The sequence below is a fragment of the Drosophila hydei genome, unplaced genomic scaffold (assembly GCF_003285905.1).
Source record: "Drosophila hydei strain 15085-1641.00,03,60 unplaced genomic scaffold, DhydRS2 tig00000330-arrow-arrow-pilon, whole genome shotgun sequence".
Classification (NCBI taxonomy): Eukaryota; Metazoa; Arthropoda; class Insecta; order Diptera; family Drosophilidae; genus Drosophila; species Drosophila hydei.
The window spans coordinates 185,385-211,834 of NW_022045710.1; the positions used below are offsets into that span (position 1 = coordinate 185,385).

Consider the following 26,450-nt stretch of genomic DNA (forward strand, 5'->3'; position numbering starts at 1 on the left):
ACAAAAAAAAAAAAAATATATATATATATATATATATATATATATATAGATACATATGTGTGTGTGTAAATCAAATTCGGTATTAGAATATACTCCAGTAATCTTGTGTACACCTCTCCGATATACACACGCTCACTCACCAGACGTTGCACCATGGAAGAGGGTATTTTTTTAAAATATTAAACAATTTTGTACATTTTGAGTAAATTTCCGATTAGTTAACAGTATTCCATCGTCTCATATGTGAATGGATAACCCAAAAATCCACTACAAAAACAAATACTCCAGCGAAAAAAATAAATTTTTGTCGGGGCTTATTCTCTTATATATACACTATTTGATTAGATCTCCTCAAGCATGAATTTTTTGAGAACATTTTCTGAAAACCTATTAATTTAAGCATTTGAGATCAGAGAGCATTCAAAAAAGAGTTCCAATTAAATTTCAAAATATTTAAACAGTAACTGTTGTCAAATACACATGTGCATGCATAAATCATATATATATATATATATCATCTATATGTATGTATGTAACGGGAGTGTTTATGAAGAAGATAGTGGGAGACTCTCTGAGATGTATGTGCGTGTGTATATACATTTAAATAAGACTCTAAACTGAGTGGTATACATGAATGCTACGATATTAAGTGTGCTGTCTTGGGATTTCAGTAATTGTCCTTCAAGACCGCGCCCCTCTCCCGAGAAATTGAGTTTCTTAACACTCCATGTGCAATAGATTTCAAGTTTTTACTGTAGTTAAGTATTGCTAGCAGTATTCGGAAACATTTTGAATTTGTATAAAGAGGGTATACTATAAGAGTAAAATTATGTATATACCTTATAAGTATATATAATGTAATTAAATCGCCAAAAAATCAGTTCGGATTTGTGTTTCGACTTTATTTATTTCTCTTTTCCAGATCTGGTTTAGCATCCGCAATATTAATATTGAAATCGAAAAATTTCCATAAGACCGATCAAAGAATCCACTTTAACTTCTTAGGTATTTTGAATTCAATTATTTTCTTAAAGAAATAAATAAATAACAAAGAAGCAGATAGCACATAGATTAATTATCGATAACAAATCCCATCTCTGTTCTGTGATTCACAATTTTATACGATTTTAATTATATATGGATATTATTCCAGACGAATCATATCGATATTCCACACAAAAACGAACAACACTAGTTATTCCTATTATTATTTATTATATACTTTTAAGTAAAATTGTATATATATATATATATATATATATATATATATATGAAATCCAACGTATTTCAGAATTTCATTTCTGTTTTTATTCCCAAAATGGATACAAGTGGTGAGTGTATTACTTTCGACTTTCAGGACTTAAAATAAGTTAGGTGTGTGTGTGTGCGTTGGTGTACGTGTGTGCATTTGCGCGTGCTTAGGTGTGTTAGTGTTTGTATGTATATATGTATATTTAGCACATAAGAGTATACTAATTAGAATCTAATTACTCCAACCACGCCCTGCTTTTGTCTATTATTACGATGCTGATGATCCTCAACTAATGGAAGCATTTCCAAGTGGATCCGATAAGCTAGACTAAGCTGAAGACACTGTACAAATAGATCTCTGAAGTAGCTTTCATATGTATGATGCAGAGCAGTATCTGTTCACTTCTTAAAGAAACAGTACATATAGAATTTCCAATAAGCTTTCAATTAGATACGTTAGATGACGATACACTTATTCAATGCTATGCAACCCAGTGCTGCGGGCACGCTTCTGCGGAGAACTGTAGCTGCTTGTTGAGGAAGCTCCACTCTTTTCCTGGGTTCGCTTTAAGTTGGCTGTATTTGCGGCGCCTTGTAGCTTGTTTGTCGTTGGATCTACAATATAGGATAGTTAAACACAGAAAGCACACTAATGTATGCATTTATATTTATATATATATATATAGATGTATATATACCTTGAAGCCATCTGACTTGCGTCGCTGGGCCGTAGCCCTTTTGATTGCGTGCAGCGATACGGAAGATAATAGCTGGCTTATTAGAGCAGTCGACATGTGCATTGGATAGCGACGCATTAGGTACTGTACATTGATTGGCTGCGCCCACATAAACACGCACAAACGCCAATTGTGGCGATGATACCTTGTCTTTTGTTGTTGGCTTGACAGCCAAATAAACCGAGTATTCAACTATTTCCTTGGTCTTTTGCGCCGGTGGCGGTTCCCATGTCAAGTGTGCACCCTCCTTAACATCCTTGGATATCTTGATAGCCGATGGTGCACCCGGGAATCCAGGTAAGCACGTCTTAAAGCTTGAGATCTACAAATACAAATATTGAATACAACCCAATTATATATATACATTTATATCTGTGATGTTTGCACAAAGACATTGTTAGCACTAACCTCTCCCCATTCGCCCCGTCCACATGTGTTAAGGGCAGCCAAACGAAAACGGTACGCGGTACCCGGATCCAAGCTGATGCGCGGATATTGAGATAAATCGGGTAGATTATCGGCATCATAGTTTTCAAGTTGAGCCTCGTTAAAGTACTTATAGTCGATATAGCTGGTAACAGTATGGGACAGATCTTTAAATATGCCCACCGTATGCCATTTATCACTGTCGTCAATTGTTGAATTGGAAACGCTGACTGGTAGCTGAAATAAAATAATGATTTAAAACTGATCTGCATGATATAAATAAAATACAAAGAAGACATTTACGTTGTTGTCAATGCAGCTTTTGGGTTGGTCAATCGACTTGCTGATTATATGGCCAGCAGACAAGCTATCCAACAGGTTCCTATTTGGCTTACTTGAATCTGCTGAAGCGGTGGCCGCTTGCAAGACAGCTGCCGAAGCCAAAGCGTCCAATTGAGAGCCGTCCACTGAAAGTTTTTCGAATAGAAACATTTTTACTTTTCAAAATTAAAACTGCTTAGTGCCAAACTAATAAATACTCTGTACTAAGGGTTGACCTAATTTTTCTGTATAAAAACCTAGGTATCCAAAAACAAGCCAAACAAGAAATACCCTGATCCTAGTCCTATCTGGGTTCCTTAATATTTTTACATAGCTTGTCACGAGTATAAAAATAATAAATAAATAAAAACCGACATTAGGACGCGAAGATTCGAAGCAGCACATTTTCCGTAGTTTGTATCGAGTATTCAAAAAAAATAAAATAAAAATAAAAATAAAAATCGACAGTACTACACCGGGATTCAAACCCACTATTTTTACGCAACGCGCACGATCTCTACCAACTCTAAAAAAAATTCCATCTCCACCGGTCTCGAACCCTGGGACTAGCTGCTTACAAGCACCGCCTCTACCAATGCACCACTTGCAAGATGAGTTGCAAATTTGAAGTTGAGTAGCAGCTGATAATTCAAGCGTGTTCAATCGTAATTTCGATTTTTCGAATAGAAAAGAATACACGCATTTGAATGTATGTGTACACACGCATAGGAAAACTGCGTGCGCGTGGTGCTGCTGTCATGTGCTTCTGCAAATTGGCCAAATGTTTTGTTTAATAATGGATTTCACTTAATAGATTTCAATGGAATTTTTGCGTATGATCTACATATTCTATTGGCTTGGTTGAGATACAAACGCCCTCAAATAAGGGCCCTATTTCCAACTGAACTTATATTTTAAGAAATTGGGGAAATTTGGAGCCGGTTTCACAAATCCAACAAAAATCAAAACTGCATAAAATATACATAAAACTCAATACAAATTTTGGAGGCTCTAGCTTTTAAGACGTCCGAGATGTAATTTATTCACTGCATTTCAATCATGTTTTTATTCGATAACAATTAAATGCGAATAGTTATCGAATATTTGAAACAAACTTGATATGCTCGTGCTATACACGGACCTACAAAAAAAGTTTCAAGTTCTAGCTCTTATAGATGCACAGATCGACGCGTTCACACATACCGACAGGGCTCAATCGACTCAGCTTGCCGTCCTGATCAAGAATAGAAGTATTTACAATCTATAGTCCCTATACAGTTGGACAAAAGTTTCGATCGACAGGAATGAATATGAGCTAAACAAACCATTTTGATGATGATGCTGCCTTATAGCTGATATCGATAATTGGCTGTGAGGTACATCCGAATCGCTGGTAGTGGATATGGCGGGGTCTTTGAATATGCTGCTGCTGCTGTTACTCCCAGCTAAACCGTCGCCTGATTTAATTGTAGTTAATATATTTGCAGCCTCAGTCTCCGAAGCAGTTGTCAGATTGAAATCCGCTGCTGTGGTTGTAACTGAAGCAGTTAAGCCAGTCTGCAAAAAAAATACGCAAAAATCGTAAACAAAAAGAAAACACGTTTTTCCTTTCAAATGCTTACATTCGAGTCGATAATATCGTTTTTATCTCCAGTTACATTCGGACTTGCTGTTGCAGTTACAGTCATGGTAGAAGTTTTCTGTACATCCGTCGTACTGCTTACACCGGAAATATCATCAATAGATTGATCTACCAATCGGATGTCTGTTGATGTATCTTCGGCTTTACTTGACATGGCTGCAGCTGGCACTAACGTTGATGTTGCTGTTGATGTTGAAGATGTGGCAGCAATTGAATTCTCATCCCTATCTTCAATATCTTCCGGTACTTGTTGATCCTTCGTTGGACTGAGTAGGTCGTCAGCCCCATCCAGTTGCTCAATGATGTCATCAATGGTATCCGTGTCAGCTATTGTGGCTATAGTAACTGCTGCCTCAGCAGCGCTATTGTCCTGTTTCTCCTTTACCTGCTGTACGGTCGTCTTTACTGCCGATGCCGTCGGCCGGCTTGTCAAGGCCAATGTGCGTTGGCCGACCCCAGTACCACTCGCCCCACCAGCATTGAAGATGTTCACAAAGCCTTTTCGTGCAGCCGTTGCTCCGGGCAACATGACTAACTTGTTGGTGGAACTCGTGCCGGGCGAGCCAGATATGCTAGAACTTGCGCTCATCACAGTCACCGACTTGCCACCAATATAAACGGCGGTCTTTTGCTGTGCCAGCTTTTGACCAGCGGCTACGCTACCACTGTTAACAGAGGTGAGTGTAATGGGTCGGCCTGTTGTTGCTCCTGCGGCACCCTGTATGTTGCGCACCATCTTAACATTATTCTGACCGGTTAATACTGTGCGCTGTCCACCCATCGCAATGGGCGTAGCCGTTGTACCAGTTGAACCAACGATACTGACAATGCTCGTAGATCCAGCACTGCCAGCACTGCTCATCACAGAGCTAGCCGGCACAGTGCGCAAACTAGCTCCAGTTGTAACAATTATTATTTGCTGATTGCCCAATTGAGCGCCTTGTTTGTTGGTGATGACAAAAGCTGGCTTGCCTCCCATAACATTGGGTGTTACCTTGCCCATTTGTAGTATGTTGGAGTTCTTCATTATTAATTTACCACCAGACATCGTATGCGGTGCAACAAGTTTTAGGACATTGCCAGACACAATTGACTTTTGTTGCTGCTGCTGCTGTTGTTGGTGTTGTTGATGGCCACTTGTCGATGTCGAAGTCGTTGCCATCACTGTCGTTCCACCAGCCATTACTGTCTTTGGCTGCACACTTGAGCCCGATGCAATCTGATACAAAGCGAGAAGCAGAACAAAATAAAGTAGCTCTAATATGATATAAATAATTGGCTTACCTGTATATGTGCCGAACCAGTGCTGAGCTGCTGATTGCAAACAGATATGGCCTGAGACTGAGCACCACCGCTGCTCTTAGCAATATTAAAATTAACTTTCGGCAATGTTTGCACCGTCATGCCACCGCAACTAGTCTTCACAAACTGCAACTGGACATTTGGTGCCAAAGTGAGGGGTTTCTGAATGAAATACTGCTTGCCGCCAAGCGATGTAGTTGTTGTTGCCACAGCCGGCGAGCTGGTTTGCACAGTAGCGCTCGGCTGTGATGTTTTCAGTATTGTCGTAGTGGTTGAAGCTCCACCGCCGCCGCCGCCACTGTTGCTATATGTGGCAAGGCGTAGGGGTTGGCCAGCAGAGACACCTGTGCTGGTAGAGACGCCAGGTATAATTCGTAATGCTCCAGTTGATGACTGCGAAGTGGTAAGGACAAGGCCACCGCTGGACGCCGTGACAGAGTTTGCACCGACACGAACAGCCACATTTAGGCCATCTTGGCTTGCTTGGGAGACACCCGTTGCAATCGATGTCTTGACAATTGATGCACTGGCTCGAAACTTTTGTAATATCCCACCACTACTACTGCTAGTTGTTGTGCTGACTCCTGAAGCGGAGCTGCTAATGATCGAAAGTTGCGGTTGTTGCTGAACAGTAACAATCGCAGGCGTTACGATTGCTTCCGTCGCTACGGACCCACCTGAAGATCCACTTGCCGCCTTAACCTGCGATTGTGTGACATGAACAGTCGACGATTGAGTCGACTTGCCAATTGCTGTAATGGTGGGCGGTGTTGCTGTGCCCACAGATCCTGCAGCTGGCGATGCAGCTGCCGGACTGCTTGTCCCAGTAAGATGCAAAACTGAAATTGGATTCTTTTCGAATTTGAGTGCAGCCGAAGCGATGAGGGGAGTGCTTTCTGATCCATTAGCGTTACTCGTTGGCTGTTGAATTAAAGTCTGACCTTGACTCTGGGCCTGTTTTGTATTTGCTACAGGTGGCGCTTGCTCAATTTTTTGAATTTGCAGCACATATGCAGCAGCAAAGGTCGTCGCCGTCCAAGAAAGCTCAAGCGCATGCGTCGATGCACGAACCAGCGCCACTTTAACCGCATAAAGCGGCTTGGTTACCTCCAGATACCACAAATCCTTACAGCATACCTACGTAAAATCGCAAAATAGAAAACAGTATCCTAAAATTGTAATCATTCTATATATATAATATAAATATTTTAAACTATATGTAGGAGATTATTAAAGTTTTTATCGATAACACGTCCTGTTTATTATCGATAATAATTGACGATTTCATCACAAGCTCTCAAATTTATTGTGTAGGTTCCTCTCTGACTTATTAAGTTAGCTAGTGGGATAACAACAAACAATATACTAACAACTTTTGGTATTATGATTGACCTATTAAGGTTTTTCGGGAACATCGATAGGCAATATTTTACCATATTACTGCACAACAACTAAAGTTAAGGCACTTTATATATCCACTTTATGATAGCAGTGATAACAGATCATCTCTCACCCTAACCTGGTTGTTCCATGCTTTGCGATAGCCGTCTCGACCCGACCATACGTACAAACGACTTTGTATACCAACTGCACAGTGCCCAGCTCGAGCTCTGGGAACGTTCTCCTCAACCGTATCCAAGGTGATATTCTCCCAAATCATTGAGTCTGCAGAGAGAGTAGATGAAAGTAAATTTAATAAATTATTATATTTTTTTTTTAAGTTATCAATTAATTTACGATCTACCTAAATCGAGAACAGCTAGCGTATTCGTGCATTTCCATTCCCGTTCTGTGGTCGCTTTGGAATCGTTGATCACCAATGGGACCCAGCCGCCAAAGACATACATCTTGTTCGCAATCATTGTGGAGCTGTGAAGAGAACGCGGCAGCGGAGCTTGGCCTCGAGTACGTGGTTTTTCCCAAGTCATCGAATCTGCAATTATATGGAGTCAACTTACTATCGATCATCGGCTAAGAAAAAGCGCTCTTATATGCGTACCTGTATCAAGCAACCATAAATCGCCCAAACGGCATCCACTCATACCGCCATAGACAAGCAGACTTAATTTACCAGTTTGTCTACTTGTGAATGATATTCCCGTGTGAGACTCGCGTGGTGGAGGACTGTCGCCAAATGTCTTGGGAATTATCCATTTTCCATTGTGACTGTGCACTCCCCGTGTATCCAATATATACAAGTCATTTAGATATCTGTTGACAAATAAAGAATGAAAAGATCTAAATATATCGATATGAATACTTTATGCAAAACTTTGCCGAAGTCTCGCAAACGGAAAAGTAATCAATGATTTGAAACTATGTTCAACATACATACAACATACATTTTTACAAACGAATTACACCCTGAATTCTCGTTTGCAATTGTATCTTATAAAATGTGTAAATAAATAACAATAATAAAAAGACAATATTGGAAAAATCAATAAGTGTTACCTACTTTGGAATATTGTTTTTTGGATCATCCGATTCATTGGCTAGTCCGCCAAAGAGAAATATTTTCTCGCCCACCATAGTGAAGCTGTGACCGAGTCGGGGACACGGTGACGTTCCATTGTCTGGCGATTCTGGATACATTTTCCTCCACTCCCATTTGGTGGCCTGTAACTCATAGAGTTCATTCGAATATTTACCATATTCGATCATTCCGCCAAAAACAAACATGCGAGTTCCCTCAACAACAAATCCGTATGCCGCACATCCATTGGGTACATCACCCTTCAATACGGGCACATACCATTGATTAGTCACTGAAATAAGGGATACAAAATTTCCATATGAAAAGAAATAATTTCGTAAATGACTTATTTATAATCCTAATCCTAGCTTAATGTTACAAATCTCTTTTATCGGCTGCTTACGCTTCTTACCCATGCAGTTTACATACTACAAATAAATCGTACATAGAATTACTACCCAGACAAGGCATAGATGGGTCTTGTATAATGACCTATATATAAAAGCTCAGGAGTGCAAGGGTGCATCAAGCTTCTAATTGCCCAAATACACATCACAAAGGATCACTCAATGATTCAAACCAAGCCTAAATAATATTATATGCAGACTATCGAAAAGCTTTCAAGGCACATAAATGAGCTTGTTCGTATCTGTCCGCGCCAGTCGAGGAAGAGTATTTTCTATGCGCATCAACACGTTTAAGCTCTTATAAATATTAGTTTGGTATGAGCGCGGCAAAATCCTTATATGGTTTGTTCTTTACTCTTTTATCTCGTGGTAATTAAAAGATTTCTGAGAGAAGAGTATACAGAAGCAATGCTCTTCGGATCGACTTAAAATTATATGTCTTTGGAAATTGAAATTGGTCTATATTGTTTTTCTCGTATTATAGAAATATATACTCATATGAATAGATCATTTCGATCAAAGCGACCATCGCAAATGAAAATTCTAGATGATCCATCTATAATTATCATAAGTGATAAAACAATAACAAAATTCTAAGCAGGTGTATGCGAAAACTTTAGAATAAAATATAAAAACTAATTAAAATAACAAGTAGAATAAAATCACATTAATCGTTTAAATAACTAACAATAAATACATAATTAAAAAGAAAATAGATTATTTTTTAATCAATATATATTAATAAATAACATACTAATATAATACTATATATATATATATATATATATATATATATATATGCCCATCATCTATAAGCCACCCTGTATAAGATACCACAACAAATACCTGTATTATAAACATGGAGTTCGTCGACAATTCCCTCATTTCCGCCGCCAAAAACAACCATAAGTTCTTTAATATTTATGGCTCGATGACCGTGCCGTGGACGAGGTTGGGGACCTGTTGGATTAAGGACGCGCTTCCATCGAAATCCAACCGATGGACTGTTTGTCAAATTGTGATTGATCCCGACTTCTGCTTGATATGGATCCAAATCCATGTCGACGCGTGCCAAGCAATTGCCGCCCGATGATGATTGAATGCTAGCAGATCGTATAATCTGTTCAGAATTGAGTGCATCGGCCATAGCAGTTCCCAACGAACTATTCGATCCAGCAAATTCTGTGCTATCCATATTTAAATACCGCTATATATGGCTACTTTTCACTTATTGGAGTGAATATTTGCGATGTTTATTTTCAGTGGGAAAGCTTAGCTGAACCAATGCATGAATGCATATTTGCTCGTAGACTCTGTAAAAATAAAAAATAAAGTTATATTATGATGTAAAATTAAGAAACGGCAAAATTACTTTTAATGCGTACTGTATTTGTACATGTATGCTCGCAAATTTATGTTGATCTGGCAATGCTGTCAATGGACGCTCTACAAAGTTATCAATTTTTAGTACCATTTTATCACTAATATTAAATAATTCAATTAAAACTAAGTTGACGTTTGTTTTTACTATGTACACTTACCAAAGGAATAACTGTTACGTCCGCTGTAACTTAAGTTAACAAATTTCTTAAATACAGCACAATCTAATACACAATGTGCAAAAAAAAGCCGAAGAAAACGACAGCGACGCACACATAGAAAATTGTCGCAAGGGAACCGAACTAGATCGGCGTACAAAAATCAGGGTTGCAATAATGCACTTTTTATTCAGATATCGATGTATCGTTATTAGCCAGTAAATACATACAATGCACATTTAAATTGAATACTACGTAGATCATCTTCAGGTATGAAAATATAATTTCTTCTTTTCTTGTATGTAATTGATAACAAATATTTTATATCAATTAATTCGATGATTATTTTTGCATACTTGTATATCACGCTGAGTCAGACATAATGATTGTTGCTGTTGCGGCAGTTGTAATTGTAAGCAGCTAATTGCTATAAATTTATTATGATTAATGGAAATAGCTTATTGCTATAATATTTTTTTTACATTTACTAATTAATTAAATTATTTTCAGTGAAAAATTATCTACTGAAACTTTTGAAAGGTGTTAGAGTTGTGCAAATAACAGCATATTTAATATTTATCTTCACTTTAAAATAAATAATAATAATACAAGTGGCTTATACATTCATATATATTAAACTATGTAATAAAATAAGATATGACCAATAAAAAATACTGGAATAAATGTTGTTCTTTTTCAAGCCCCTGAATAACAAAATATAAGTGCGGCGACCAAAAATACTAGAGTCGGAATGTCAGGTAGATTGCTGCCAGCAGTTTTGTAAACAACTCTAAGGGTTGACGATAGTTCCTTGGTAAACAAATTATATCATATGGGAGTATCGATACTTTGATATTATACAGAACAGCTGCGCCACTACTAAGGATGTGTACAAAATTGTAACAACTCGATTTCTGTTATCGATAACTTCAGTATTAATGGTGGGCATCAAAATCGATTTTGCCGATGTCTCAAAGTATGCAATAATTAATTTCGTTCGTTTAATAGGCTCAAAAGTTAAAAGTCAAATTATGTTGCAAGCATAGCCTTAAAATTGCTATTTCGTCAAGAAGTGTGGAATAATTTTGAGTACAATTTGCGGCGCTCTAAGCGGTTTCTCGGTATGTGACCAATTTCTAAAAATAAAATAAAATTAAAATTTCAACTGATGCGATTTATTTCTCAGTGTGAAAGTACATAATTAAAGACTTTAACCTTGATACTTAAACATATATTTTATGTATATTACGTTCACTATATATTAATTATTACATAATGCTTTCTTTGGGCTTAATGGGAGTCGATAATCGTATTTTTTACTTATAAAATTATAAATACGTTGTTTTAAAGTGATTACTAAGTAAAGCAAATTATTGTAAGGAATAACTAGAAAATTCTCGAACCGTGATTAGATCTAAGACTTAAAGAAGAAAAGCAAATATGACAGTCGAATATAGGTGGATAACAGCCGCAAGTATAAAATAAAATTCATCAATGGATGCATACAGATCTGGGTAGATTATACGCATTGTTTAACATATTTTGTGAGCTTATCACTGAGGTAGCGGTAACGCCGCAGTGTTAACGTAATCAAGTCAAACATACGACTGATAACTTCAGTTCTGCGATAAGCAGGACAAATATCTTACTCGACTACCTGTTCGTTTGCTTCGGATTTTTGTGCATGTATTGTACACAGACACGCACACTAAAAAAGAAAAACACTTAAAAAGGCTATAAATAGGACGGCAACAAGCAAATCACAGTATTCTGATTTAGTTAGTTAGTTGCAGTTATAAAAATTTCGTGGGTGTTTGACTCTTAAGGTTCGTAATATATCGAATATTTTAATGATATACGCCTGGTTTACAGTATTTTAGTACTTGTTAAATTTTGTGGTCTTTGTTGTGCATAGTGCAATAAAAATAAACAAAAACCAAAGAAAAAAATATTGTTTCGACTTTAAAATTATGTTTAGTATTTTATGTCTTAAAAATATATAAAATATTATAGGACTTCCGTATACTTCTGATATCGAAATGTTACTAAAATTTGTCGAAAAGTGAGCAGACATCGATTACCCAACGTCTTCGATTAATAGTGAATTTGCCAATTGAACAGTTTGGCCATACTGTTGAATTGTGTATACCATACTAGTTATCCGTTGTGTTGGCAAAAATAAAAATACTAGCAATTTTGGTAACGAGTTTAATTCTTAATTTGTTGCGAAAGGATCTTCACATAGAAAATATAAATACAAGCTAAATTTTAAAACGATAAATTGAAATTGTATTTATAATAATTTTTATCGCGTTGTGTTCGCCTTTTTGACTGTCTGGCTGCTTGAACCAGTAGATAGTTAATTAGTTGTATTTAAATCGCGTGGCAACACCCATTCAACATTCAGTATCAAAACTCAATTAAAATTCAGTAAATAAAAGATTAATAATTAATATATATAAATATATGTATTTATTTTTATATATTTAAATCGTTCCACGTGTTCAGTGAAAGTAAATATACATAGTTCAGTTTGTTAATATAAATATGTTTATGTATAAATATATATGAGCATGATAAATGATATTTGGATACATACACATGCACAGCTAGGAAAGTTGCCAATATGTACATACTTATGCATATGAAAAAAGTGATATCATCCCGAGGCTTGAGACTTTGCCGTTATCCACCAGCTGCTTCAGTTGCCATCTTTGTAGAGTGATAAAAATTTAGCAAATAAGGCGACAAAATCAATAAAGTAATTACTGGGAATAGTGTATGGCGTATAGTGGCCCCACATAATTATACATATATACATATAATACACACACACACATATATATATATATATATATATATATATATATATATATATATATTTGTATTTATATTTATATGTACTTGTCGAGTCGTGTCTTCAATTCCAACTCCATTTGATTTGACAATCCAAAGAGAGACGGAGCTTCAATTGATTCTAGGAATACCAATATACCTACATACATACATATGTACATTAAATCTGTGTTCAGCGCTGGTATATATGACGTAATTTGTGCTCCAAGCTGAAAATTTTGTTTTGTGAAGAGATGGTGAGGTAGTGATGTGTGTTAAAATTGTATACAAACTTGATCGGAGCAAACGCGCTTGCATTTGAGGCATTCTCAATTTTGACCTAGCAAATGCTGTATTTGTAATGTCTGGCGTCTATATGCGCGCATGTCCGCATTTGTGTGCGTTCTTGTGTATATACCAGGCATATATTTTCTCTCACTCGCTCTCTCCCACTCGTAGCTATGCTTTTGTGTGAGTGTGCCAAACTCTAAGAGAATTGTACTCACCAAATTACATGTACAGTTACATTCACATAGATTCCGTTAAATATGCCTTAAAAACCCAAGTGGCATTAGCATAGATATATGAGCATACCTTCGCGTATGGCTAATTGAATTTAATTTTCTTATGCCCTTGCAAATTTTCATATATATATATATATATATATATATATATATATATATATATATATATATATTGAACCTTCACGAAACTTAAAGTATAAAAGTTGTGTCTATCGCACACGATCAAGATTTGTTTAATATTATTGACACCCGTCCGTTGGGTAGACATATACAAAATGCGAATTTAAGCCTTTCAATTATTATTGTTTTCTTTTGTTTCTGCGCAGATATTTGTTTTAGAGCTGTTAATAAAATTGATGTATATGGGAATAGAACTTATTTCACATGTTTTAAATGTTTCCGTTTGGTATACTTCAACTTAGAAATTGGAAAATCAATCAAAAGTAAATATACACTAAAGCAAGAAAGAATGTTCTAGTTAGAATTTTCGTTAATGTCAACTTTGAAGGTCTGCCCGAAACTTTGAGTCATGATCTTCTCAGATTTGCCACTTCCTTTAGAGGCAAACATATATAATTTTTTGTAAACTAAGGTCGTTAAATTTTGAACTTTTGAAGAAATTTCAGCTCTAAATCTAATTATACATATAATATAATTTTAATAGCCAAGTATAATCAATTGACATGATGCTAAAGATTCAATGTCTTGATGCAGTTATCAAGTTGTATGAATATTACTAGATTCTACTGGATTGTTGATGAGGTCACAATTTTTGGCAGGTGACGAAACATATAAGATTGAATCATATTAGAATCACGACAAAATCTATTCGCTTATGTCTTTGAACTCAAAATTAATATTTACAATGGTTCCATATATCATTATCAGACTATTGAGATATTCTTAACAATAAAGAATAAAAAAACTTATCAGCAGAAATGCGGTCAAAAGCAAGTTAAATCCACTTTTGGACAGAAAGGGCTTACGTCATAACCAAAGACGTCATTGCATGCCTATCTTGACTGGTTAACCACACACGCATTCACAATTATACAGCTATATATGTATAAAGAAATACGTCTTGAGTTCTTTCATATATATTATATACATATATATAATATAAATATATTTACAGATTCGTCGACTTTATCATCGTTTGAGGGGCGACAAATTTATAGATCTGCGAATGCTACTCCAAATATATGTTATATATTATAGATAGACAGGTTATTAGGAATCTCATGCATGAGCTACATGTACACGTCTAATTAGCTTGTGTAGAAAACTCAACTATAAAGTATTAACGCTAGCTTCAAAACTTTGAAAAACATGGTTTTTCCCGATTTTTTTCGATTATTATTTTAGTAGATTAATAGAGGTTTTCAGTTCTACAACTATAGAATGTATAGTTTTTCCCGAATTTCCTCGTCTCCAATGGACGTATACATCCATCTTTTTGATCATGGGTTTCAAGTACAGATATAGTATTTCCCAAAGACTTTTAAGAATATTTGATCACTATTTAGTTATTGGAGAGCGCGAAGCTCTTAAGCATTACATTCACTTCCTTTGACTTTCCATACAGTTCTCAAATGGTTACATCTCTACAAGGCAACCAAGTAGATCTTCGAACCGGCAAGTTTCTGCCCACTACTTTTGATTAGTAGTAATAGTAGACATCAATTGTAATTAATTAAATAATCAACTTTATTTGAACCCAAATAAACAAATGTTATTCACTTAAAGTCAACGGGAACCAGTTTTGCTTTTGTCATGTGAAAGTCCCAGCTACCTAACTTGAAAAATGATCCAATATATTATATAAATATACGTAAAGGGTTTGTTGTTTGTTACATAAATAATAATAAAAATTTTTATAATTAATCACCTCGAATTATCCTCCATATTTCTCCAGTAAAAATTTAATAGTGTCTATTTATTGCCAAATTAGGAATGCTGCTGAATTCCTTTTGAGTATGAACTTTAATGCTATTTTATTTAGTTTTTTCGCTGAGGTCGACATCGAACTGTAATTCCTATTCGCCCATCATTACAAGCTCTCTTTGCTTGCTGCTCAGCATTTTGCCCAGGCGCATTTTTGATTTATTTTCGAAATGCGGATGCTGTACGAATGTGTATTACAAATTCTGAAACTAAACAGTTGCTTCTGTGTGTGAGTGCGTGAGTGTGTGTGCGTGTGTGTGTGCGTGTGTGTGTGTGCGTGTACGTGTCTATACATACACGAATAACAAAATATACTTGCGCGTTGCATAGGAGTTGGTGTTTTACTGCAGACAATAATCGCACAGGCAACAACAAATTCTAAACAATATATAATTATATTCAAATAGATATAGATACAGATACATCCCCTCATGCACATATTAACTAAAAATGTGCGTTCTTACTCTCTCTTTCTCTCACACTACTCTGCCGCTCTCATCCCAATATGAAACAATCTATCTCAATGTGAGAACTGTTGCCAATTCGCCTGGCGGCAATTATAGCTATATTGAATAATGAAATGAAACTTTTGATAAACAATTGATAGCTGCCTGCTCATATCTTGCCACACTTTGCGAACAGATTCCTCGAATAAACTGCCAAAAATGACAATAAGCATACAATCGCCCAAAGATAAGCTTCAGTTTTATTACACAGAAATTTGAGTGTTGTTTGACAGAGCTGGAGATTTGCTTAATTTTACTTGAATATTGATATAGAGTCAACAAACCCCATTATACATTCTTTCTAGTGTTTTGGCTGGTCTTTTTTTGAGGCACTGGAAAGTTCGCAACACAATGTGAGCTGCAGACAACAGTTGGCAAAGACGCGAAAAATTCTACACAAAATATCTAATTATATTCAAGTTAACATATATATATTATATATTATATATATATAATCTGTCTGTGCGTATTTGTTTATGTATATATATGTCGAAGTGAAAATTATCTTCTAGTGGCCGTTTAATGTCCTCCCTGTCCATATTTCTCTCTCGCACTATAGACGTCGGGCTCCCAAAACTATAATTACACATATATATCTACTATGCATGTCAAACTATTATTACACTCATATATACCATGCATGTCAGACAAACGCATGCAAAGAATTATATTTGAGGTATCAGTTGAACATATAGATCACATTAAATGTAATTTCTTAAACAAAAATCAATAATAAGAGTCAAATATTATGAATGCTTCCAATCTGTTCATGTAGTCCAAAAATGTAGTTCATGGAATAAATCTGGCATTTAGGTCTGTGTAAATATAATATTATAAATATAATTTTAAATAATTTATGTTTATGTTATACTTTGAATACCGGCTCCAAATTTCCCCAAATACTTTAAATTTGTGTCGGTTTCTTTTTTATACCCTGATCCCATTAAAAATGGGAAATCAGGGTATAATGGTTTTGTGCAAATGTATGTAACAGGCAGAAGGAGGCGTGGCAGACCCCATAAAGTATATATTCTTGATCAGGACGACAAGCCGAGTCGATTGAGCCCTATCCATCTGTCTGTCCGTATGTGTGAACGCGTGGATCTCAAGCATCTATAAGAGCTAGAGACTTGAATTATTTTTTGTAGGTCCGTGTATAGCACGCGCATATCGAGTTTGTTTCAAATATTTGATAACTATTCGCATTTAATTGTTATCAAATAAAAACATGATTGACCTGCAGTTAATAAATTATATCTCAGACGTCTTTAAAGCTAGAGCATCCAAATTTTGTATTTAGTTTTATGTGTTTTATGCAATTTTGATTTTTGTTGGATTTTGGGTACCGGCTCCAAATTTCCCCAAATTCTTAAAATTTAAGTTTAGTTGGAAATGGGGCCAATAGAATATGTAGATCATATGCTGAAAATATATGCTTAAAATCTATTAAGTAAAAAAGAAGTCATTAAGCAAAACGTTTGGCCAATTTGCAAAAGCACATGTCAGCAGCGCCACGCGCACGCAGTTTTCCTATGCGTGTGCACACATACATTCAAATGCGTGTATTCTTTTCTATTCGAAGAATCGAAATCGCGATTGAATTGTGCTTCAAATTAACAAATTAACTTCAAATTTGCAACTCATTTTGCAAGCAGTGCAGTGGGTGCGTTGGTGGAGGCGTCGCTCGTAAGCGGGGGTTCGAGTCTGGCGGCGTTGGGACATTGTTTATTGTCTTATTTTTTAATTATGAAGTGGCGGTGTTTGTAGAGTTGGTGAGCGTTACGTAGAATTTTGGTGTCATAATGTCGATTTTTTTTTTGGTTTTTTTTTTGTTTGAATACTCGATACGAACTACGGAAAATATTAAAAAGCGTAAATAGGACTGGAATCATGGTATTAGGGTAGTCGAGCACCCCGACTAAAACTTTCTTACTTGTTTTCTTTGCGATTTTTGTATATCGATACCTAAGCTCGCTTACAATGTGTACACAGCGTACTTTGCTTTTTTGAGCAACATCCGAACTAGAGTCCGTCCGTCCGTCCAGAGAAGTGTCTTGTATATTTGTATATGCATGCTTGTACCCTTGTCTTATGACATGCTATGATGTTCTTAATACGCTCACTAAGGACAAATCGGAAAATACTGTTAGAAAACTATGGTTTATCCTTGTATGCCGCGCCCGCGACAGGTGCGGATACGGATTGACAACATCCAATACTCGCTTTGTTCTGGTTAATTTGTTGATTGCTGGAAAATAACCAAAAGTTAAATTTTTTCCTATAGATATTATAACCAATGGCCACAATCGATGGAAGACCGGCGCAATATGGGATATCACTTAAGCAATTACGAGAGCTCATGGAGCATCGAGGAAGAGAAGGTGTAAATAAAATCAGTGAGCTCGGTGGCATTCATGAGTTATGCAAAAAATTGTACACATCCCCAAATGAAGGTATATGCAAATACTTAAAATGTACTAGGGAAAAGCTTTTTACTAATTATTCATTTTCTGCTGGGTTTCTATCCAGGTCTTAGCGGGTCGAAAGCTGACGAGGAGCATAGACGTGAAACGTTTGGCTCAAATGTAATACCACCGAAACCCCCAAAAACATTTTTAACGCTAGTCTGGGAGGCGCTTCAAGATGTTACACTTATAATATTAGAGGTAGCTGCGTTAGTATCACTTGGTCTATCGTTTTACAAGCCAGCAGATGAGGATGCGCGTGAGTCTAAATATATAAATAAGACTTAATTTCCTATATATATTATATTTTACATATATAAATATATTGATTTAATTGTAGCTCTACTTCAAGAAGAAGATGAACACCACGGTTGGATCGAGGGTTTGGCTATACTTATTTCGGTCATTGTTGTTGTGATAGTGACGGCTTTTAATGATTACTCAAAGGAGCGACAATTTCGAGGTCTCCAGAACCGTATCGAAGGCGAGCACAAATTTTCAGTTATTCGAGGCGCCGAGGTATGCCAAATATCGGTCGGGGATATCCTAGTCGGTGATATTGCACAGATCAAATACGGCGATCTCTTACCAGCTGATGGTTGTCTTATACAGAGCAATGATCTAAAGGTAATATAAATGGAAATGGAAAATCCATTGTAGTTTTTATATTATTATATTATTTTGGTTATATAAATATATTAAATTTTTGATTTAACATTAATACAAATATTTGTGCACATTATTGAGGTGGACGAATCTTCATTGACTGGCGAATCGGATCATGTGAAAAAGGGCACAGATGCCGACCCAATGGTTTTATCCGGCACCCATGTTATGGAGGGTAGTGGCAAAATGGTTGTAACAGCCGTTGGAGTTAATTCACAGGCTGGAATCATTTTCACACTGCTTGGAGCTGCTGTAGATGAGCAGGAAGCCGAAATTAAAAAGATGAAAAAAGGTATGTGTTTGCAATAATATCGTACAACACATAAGACAGAAATAATTGTAATACACACAAATTGTAAACCAAAGGTGCGAGAGCAAATAAATTAGTGTATCTGCCAATAACTATATAAAAATAATATATATATATATATATATATATATATATATATATATATATATATATATATATATATATATATTTCCTATAACACATATTCGTACTTTACCTAATAAGAATTCTTTACTACCGAAACTCTTTAATTTAATATCGTTTATTTTTTATTTTTATTTTTTCATATACCAAATGTCACGTGAATTGCATGATGTGAATTGATTGACCCATCTTTGAACTCCTTCATCTACCTAAATATAAAAAAATGTAACCAACCAATCAACCAATCAATCAATCAACCAATCAACCAAACAACCAATCAATCAATCAACCAACCAACCAACCAACCAACCAACCAACCAACCAATCAACCAACCAATCAACCAACCACCATCTACAAACACCAAAAAAAATAAAATAATTAATTGCTTTAACTTAAATTGTTAATGGATCGAACCGAATGAATCGAAAAACAACAAAATATTAAAATTTCCATAACTTAGAAGCTAAAAAGGCGAACAAACAAAAGAGTAAAAGCCAGACAGGTGAATTACTAATTACCTTGTGTCTTGTTGTGTGTAGCTTCCGTTAAGATATTAACATTCTTATATGCGAATCAAACTTTTCAAATGGGGCTTGCGCAATTCTTCTAATTTTAACTTTTTAACTTAAAATACGAGTTATGATTATGAGTAAATCATTGAACATTAAAGTCGAGTCGAGTCGCATTAAAATGTTTCAGTCTGGCTTGCCTCTACTAGGCGAAATTAAGAATCCATTCCAATTATCCCTCGTAATGCAGGAGTATATGTATCACATTTTAGCTATTCAAGCTGCCACCCACAAATTGAAAGTAGCTAGAAAATACTGCACTTTCTTGATTACTTAATAATTAATTGACAATTAACGTTAGCAAAGCTTAGCCTTTAATTCTAAAGTTAATATCAGTTCTTAATTTGAAATATGTATCTAGAATAGATCCTCTATATAACCGTATCACTCAATTACAAATTATGTATGACTGTTATTGATATACATATAGATATAGATATAAATATCTTTTTACCAAGCCTATATATATATATATTAATGTGGGAAAAAATATTTTCTCCTCGAGTGTATATATAGTTGTAGTACAGTCACTAAAAAAGCAAGGGTATATAAACATCAAAAAAGTAAACTTAAAATACCATAAAAGAAAAAAGGTATATGCAACATATTTAATGTTAATATTATTTTGCGGATCATGCAGGTGAAAATGATGGCCGTGCGCCAATGAAAGAAACATCTCATGCGCCAACTCAATATGCCAGCGAGGCCATCAAATCTGAATCGGATGGAAATCATGTGCAGCCATCTACATCAGCTGCTGAAACTGGACACAAGAAAGAAAAATCGGTGCTACAGGCGAAATTGACGAAGTTGGCAATACAAATTGGTTATGCTGGTTCCACGATAGCCGTGCTCACCGTTATTATACTGATTATACAGTTTTGCGTTAAGACATTCGTCATCGATGAGAAACCATGGAAGAACACCTATGCCAATAATCTGGTCAAACACTTGATTATCGGTGTCACAGTATTAGTTGTGGCTGTCCCCGAAGGACTTCCACTGGCCGTAACGCTATCTTTGGCCTATTCGGTGAAAGTAAGTAAAGTCATAATAAATACATAATTTTCTCTCATTGACATTGTCTTATCCCTGCGCTGCCAAACAGAAAATGATGAAGGATAATAACTTGGTGCGTCATCTGGATGCCTGTGAGACAATGGGTAACGCAACGGCTATATGCTCCGATAAGACAGGCACGCTAACGACCAATCGTATGACTGTTGTACAATCCTACATTTGCGAAAAGCTATGCAAGGTGCTGCCAACGCTTGCCGATATACCACAGCATGTCGGAAATCTAGTCACTATGGGCATATCTGTCAACTCGGCTTATACCTCCAACATAATGGTAAAATTTTTCATACTTAAACACAATTATAAAATAACTATAGGGAAACAAAGATGTTAAACGATAAGCTAATTAGTCAAATCTAGATGAAATTATGAGTTAAAATGTCGCATTACTTTTGTTAGTTGCTAAGTCCTGCTTTCCAGTGAAATTAGTTTAGTTCAAAGTACAAATAATTCGTGGATAAAACTATACTTTATTTTTCTAACACTTATGTTTTTGGAAATCAATGAAAAGAGGATCAAAATATGATACAATATTGTAAATTTTTTTGCAGCCTGGTCAAAATCCGACCGACTTACCAATTCAAGTGGGCAACAAAACGGAATGCGCTCTACTAGGATTTGTTCAGGGTCTGGGCGTTAAATATCAATCGATACGCGATGAAATACCCGAGGATAGATTTACACGTGTTTACACCTTCAACTCTGTACGGAAAAGTATGGGTACAGTAATACCTCGGCCCAACGGCGGCTTTCGATTGTATACCAAGGGTGCTTCCGAGATCATCATGAAGAAGTTTGTCTAATAATTTCACATCCATACATTCATTAAGAGATAATACCATCCATACATTCTTCTTTATTAATTATTGCAGATGCGCCTTTATCTATGGGCATGAGGGCACATTGGAAAAGTTCACACGCGACATGCAGGACCGTTTAATTCGGGAAGTAATTGAGCCGATGGCTTGTGATGGGTTACGTACTATTTCTGTTGCCTATCGCGATTTTGTGCCCGGCAAAGCGGCAATCAATGAGGTGCACATCGATGGAGAGCCCAATTGGGATGATGAGGAAAATATTATGTCGAATTTGACCTGCCTGTGTGTTGTGGGAATTGAGGATCCCGTCCGTCCCGAGGTACCGGATGCCATACGGAAATGCCAAAGGGCTGGGATTACTGTACGCATGGTTACTGGTGATAATATTAATACGGCTCGTTCGATTGCCAGCAAATGTGGCATTTTACGACCCAACGACGACTTCCTCATACTGGAGGGTAAAGAGTTTAATAGACGTATTCGCGACAGCAATGGCGATGTAAGTCCAATAAGACCAAATGTATACCTTAATGCAATTTATATATATATATATATATATATATATAAACATATATATATATATATATATATATATAAATAAATGTTTTTTCTTCAACAGATCCAGCAGCATCTCATTGACAAAGTGTGGCCGAAGCTCCGCGTGCTTGCACGCTCATCACCTACAGATAAATACACTTTGGTAAAAGGTAATCTCTAAAAGCAAAATTTATTAACTAATTCATTGTTCATTAAACGTTATTCATTATTATTTATAGGTATGATCGACAGCGCCGTGACCGACAATCGGGAGGTTGTTGCCGTTACTGGCGATGGTACAAATGATGGTCCAGCTCTAAAGAAGGCCGATGTTGGATTTGCGATGGGTATTGCAGGAACGGATGTTGCCAAAGAAGCATCTGACATTATACTCACTGACGATAACTTTAGTAGCATTGTCAAAGCTGTTATGTGGGGTCGCAATGTTTATGATTCAATTGCGAAGTTTTTGCAGTTCCAATTGACAGTAAATGTCGTCGCAGTCATTGTAGCCTTTATTGGTGCGTGTGCGGTACAGGATTCACCTCTTAAAGTAAGTATGGCTATAAATCTAATTAAAATAAATTAAAAATAAATCTTATTAATCTAAGTTGTTTAGTTACTTTTATACTTTGGTGGATCCTTGTCTTAAATTAGACTGTCTGATCTCTTGTATATTTAATTTCTTATTACGACTTTCCTGATGGATGTGCAATTTTTATTCGCAGGCAGTGCAAATGTTGTGGGTTAATCTTATTATGGATACACTTGCATCTCTCGCTTTAGCAACAGAAGTACCGACGCCTGATCTATTGCTTCGTAAACCATATGGACGCACAAAGCCCCTTATATCACGCACAATGATGAAAAATATATTGGGGCAAGCTCTGTACCAGTTGGTAATCATATTTAGCCTCCTCTTTGTCGGTAAGAATACTTGAGAAATTTTGATAATTCAATTGGAATTGATTATTTTCTTGCAATTTATCAGGTGATTTAATACTCGACATTGAATCTGGTCGTGGACAGGATCTTAACGCTGGACCAACCCAACATTTCACAATAATCTTTAACACTTTCGTCATGATGACCCTTTTCAATGAGATCAATGCCAGAAAAATACACGGCCAGCGCAACGTTGTTGAGGGTCTTTTCACAAATCCTATATTTTACACCATCTGGATATTCACAATGATTTCTCAGGTATGTTCATTTGTATATATGCCGTAACTTATTTAAACATGATAATATTATTTTAGTATATAAAGATAGTTTAATATATATCTCAGAAACATAAGTTGAATTCATCTAAACTATAATCTCACAAATTACAAAACTTGTAAATTTTCAATTTCCATTGAAAACGGAAATTTAGGATATAAGATTTTGTGAAAATGTGTGAAAGAGGCATATGAAGGTGTGGCCACCCGAATTAAGTATGTAATATATTGACCCTGACGACGAACTCCGTCGATCTAGCCATGTCCGCCTGTCTGTTCACATGACTTGATATTTTGAATACATCGTACGAGCTTATCAATTTGTTCGATAATTCATCCCATTCGCGATTAAAGCCGATCATTTGATTTTGGGCTTAAGCGTAATTCAAATAAAACATAAGATGGGAACCTAGAATATATTATTACTATAGCACTTTTAACTGTGTTGGCGAGGTCCATTTATATCTAATCATTTGTATTTTGCAATCTAGGTTGTAATTATTCAATACGGGAAAATGGCCTTCTCAACAAAAGCGCTGTCTCTCGATCAATGGCTATGGTGCATATTCTTTGGAATCGGAACACTAGTCTGGGGACAATTAATCACTTCAGTGCCTACAAGAAAATTGCCTAAGATATTATCGTGAGTAAATTTTTGTTATTTGTGTTAAAATTTATTTTTGTTAGTTTGAATGTTAAATGTGAAATCCCTAAAATACGCAACAATCTGAGTCCGAATCCTTTTAAATCTAACAGAGATTAACAGTATTTTAAGTAAACATGTTGTATATATTTATATTATGTTAATAATGTTTTTGTAATTATATACTTGTGTTGTGTGTATTTGTTCTTCTTTAATTAAAATGGCTAAAAATGACTGTCCTTTTTGCCTTTCCTCTCCTCTCCTTAGCGCTGCTGACTAACGCTTAACGCTTCAGAATGCTTTCCTATTGGGTTACACACACAGTTCCACACAACAGCCACACACACGCACACCCAAACAAGCACACACACACACGCACACCCAAACAAGCACACACACACACGCACACCCAAACAAACATACACACACAACCACACACACTCACTCACAGACACACACACACACACACACACACACACACACACACATACACATACACACACACACACACACACACACACACACACACACACATACACATACACACACACACACACACACACACACACACACACACACACACACACATACGCAAACAAACACACACAAACAAACACACACACGCACATGTAGTTAATTATACAGTTTATTTAATATACTTGTTTATAAATAAAAATTTTTTATTTGTTATGCAATAAATGTATTTTACGTATATTATCCAATATAAGTATATAATTGTATTTATTATTCACCTAAGTATAAGTATTATTATTATTGTAGTAGTAAGTATTATTATTATTATTGATCATATATATAAGAAATTGGCAGATTAAATGAAGTGCATTAGATTGGCATGACAAGAGAAAAGTAGATATAGATGAAGGTCGACAACATAGGAGACCGTAGGAGAAGGGAGAAGATGGGAGCTCAAATAGCAAGAAGCTGGATATCTCACTATACCGCTCGATAAAACTAGTTGTCAATTGCAATTGTTAAGGAATACAAATAGCAATGGGCAAAGTGAATGAAGCCAACTGGTTGCTAGTCGCCAATATAGTCTACAACAGCAACGGACAGCGATAAATGACTTTAGAAATTTATGTATGTATATATATATATATATATATATATATATATGTGTGTGTTTATGTTTCTATGTGTACAACATTGATCAAAGAAAATTTGTATAATCAGAACTCATTGAAAGTTAGCTTCACGTTTACTGTGTAGCCCTTGTGATGAATTGGCCTTCTCGGCATACCTCCTCTCAGTCGACCAAATTATAGCTTAGTATATATATTATTATTATTGTAGTAGTAAGTATTATTATTATTATTGATCATATATATAAGAAATTGGCAGATTAAATGAAGTGCATTAGATTGGCATGACAAGAGAAAAGTAGATATAGATGAAGGTCGACAACATAGGAGACCGTAGGAGAAGGGAGAAGATGGGAGCTCAAATAGCAAGAAGCTGGATATCTCACTATACCGCTCGATAAAACTAGTTGTCAATTGCAATTGTTAAGGAATACAAATAGCAATGGGCAAAGTGAATGAAGCCAACTGGTTGCTAGTCGCCAATATAGTCTACAACAGCAACGGACAGCGATAAATGACTTTAGAAATTTATGTATGTATATATATATATATATATATATATATATATATATGTGTGTGTTTATGTTTCTATGTGTACAACATTGATCAAAGAAAATTTGTATAATCAGAACTCATTGAAAGTTAGCTTCACGTTTACTGTGTAGCCCTTGTGATGAATTGGCCTTCTCGGCATACCTCCTCTCAGTCGACCAAATTATAGCTTAGTATATATACATGTACTTATATAATAATATAATGATTCATAATATATGATATATGATATATGATATATGATATGTGATATATGATATATGATATATGATATATGACATATGACATATGATATATGATATATGATATATGATATATGATATATGATATATGATATATGATATATGATATATAATATATGATATATGATATATGATATATGATATATGATATATGATATATGATATATGACATATGACATATGACATATGATATATGATATATGATATATGATATA

At 35.6% G+C, this 26,450-nt stretch overlaps 2 protein-coding genes across 18 annotated transcripts in view; one reads left to right on the plus strand and one right to left on the minus strand.

The window, feature by feature from the left end:
* Positions 1-1,308: 1,308 nt before the first annotated feature.
* LOC111593702 (host cell factor) lies at positions 1,309-10,237 on the minus strand. Of its 4 annotated transcripts, none has more exons than XM_023306650.2 (14): positions 10,104-10,237; positions 9,935-10,008; positions 9,409-9,875; positions 8,138-8,447; positions 7,679-7,890; positions 7,424-7,612; positions 7,199-7,344; positions 5,662-6,816; positions 4,358-5,596; positions 4,061-4,292; positions 2,718-2,881; positions 2,397-2,651; positions 1,950-2,310; positions 1,309-1,866 (listed from the first exon to the last, which is right to left on the minus strand). In XM_023306650.2, the coding sequence occupies exons 3-14, from the start codon at positions 9,755-9,757 to the stop codon at positions 1,724-1,726; spliced, it is 4,755 nt and encodes a 1,584-aa protein (XP_023162418.1). In that variant the 5' UTR covers positions 9,758-9,875; positions 9,935-10,008; positions 10,104-10,237; the 3' UTR covers positions 1,309-1,723. The 4 variants fall into 4 exon arrangements, with proteins under 4 accessions (XP_023162418.1, XP_023162416.1, XP_023162417.1 ...); XM_023306648.2 differs by having other exon boundaries at positions 7,193-7,344; XM_023306649.2 differs by lacking the exon at positions 9,935-10,008 and having other exon boundaries at positions 7,193-7,344.
* A 1,631-nt stretch (positions 10,238-11,868) lies between these two features.
* The window catches only part of LOC111593718 (plasma membrane calcium-transporting ATPase 1), a 29,492-nt gene continuing 14,910 nt past the window's right edge, over positions 11,869-26,450 (plus strand). For 7 of the 14 annotated variants that reach the window (XM_030223966.1, XM_030223967.1, XM_030223969.1 and 4 more), the window contains exons 1-15: positions 12,211-12,299; positions 18,194-18,362; positions 18,439-18,633; positions 18,715-19,001; positions 19,122-19,332; positions 19,935-19,976; positions 20,684-21,081; positions 21,152-21,394; positions 21,672-21,913; positions 21,993-22,437; positions 22,558-22,645; positions 22,715-23,028; positions 23,204-23,402; positions 23,467-23,678; positions 24,187-24,338. In XM_030223966.1, the coding sequence (XP_030079826.1) occupies positions 18,206-18,362; positions 18,439-18,633; positions 18,715-19,001; positions 19,122-19,332; positions 19,935-19,976; positions 20,684-21,081; positions 21,152-21,394; positions 21,672-21,913; positions 21,993-22,437; positions 22,558-22,645; positions 22,715-23,028; positions 23,204-23,402; positions 23,467-23,678; positions 24,187-24,338 (3,185 nt within the window). In that variant the 5' untranslated portion in view covers positions 12,211-12,299; positions 18,194-18,205. Of the gene's footprint in view, positions 11,927-12,210; positions 12,300-12,351; positions 12,531-12,716; positions 12,862-18,193; positions 18,363-18,438; positions 18,634-18,714; positions 19,002-19,121; positions 19,333-19,934; positions 19,977-20,683; positions 21,086-21,151; positions 21,395-21,671; positions 21,914-21,992; positions 22,438-22,557; positions 22,646-22,714; positions 23,029-23,203; positions 23,403-23,466; positions 23,679-24,186; positions 24,339-24,605; positions 24,720-26,450 lie in introns of those variants that run through there. The other 7 variants (XM_030223968.1, XM_030223965.1, XM_023306684.2 and 4 more) reach the window with 6 other exon arrangements.

Excerpts from the sequence above, each read along its gene's own strand:
- LOC111593702 (XM_023306649.2), bottom strand. The coding sequence starts at position 9,757 with ATGGATAGCACAGAATTTGCTGGATCGAATAGTTCGTTGGGAACTGCT. Across the intron at positions 7,613-7,678 it reads TTTATGGTTGCTTGATACAG|ATTCGATGACTTGGGAAAAA; the intron begins GTACGCATATAA and ends ATATAATTGCAG. Across the intron at positions 5,597-5,661 it reads CTGGTTCGGCACATATACAG|ATTGCATCGGGCTCAAGTGT; the intron begins GTAAGCCAATTA and ends GCTTTGTATCAG.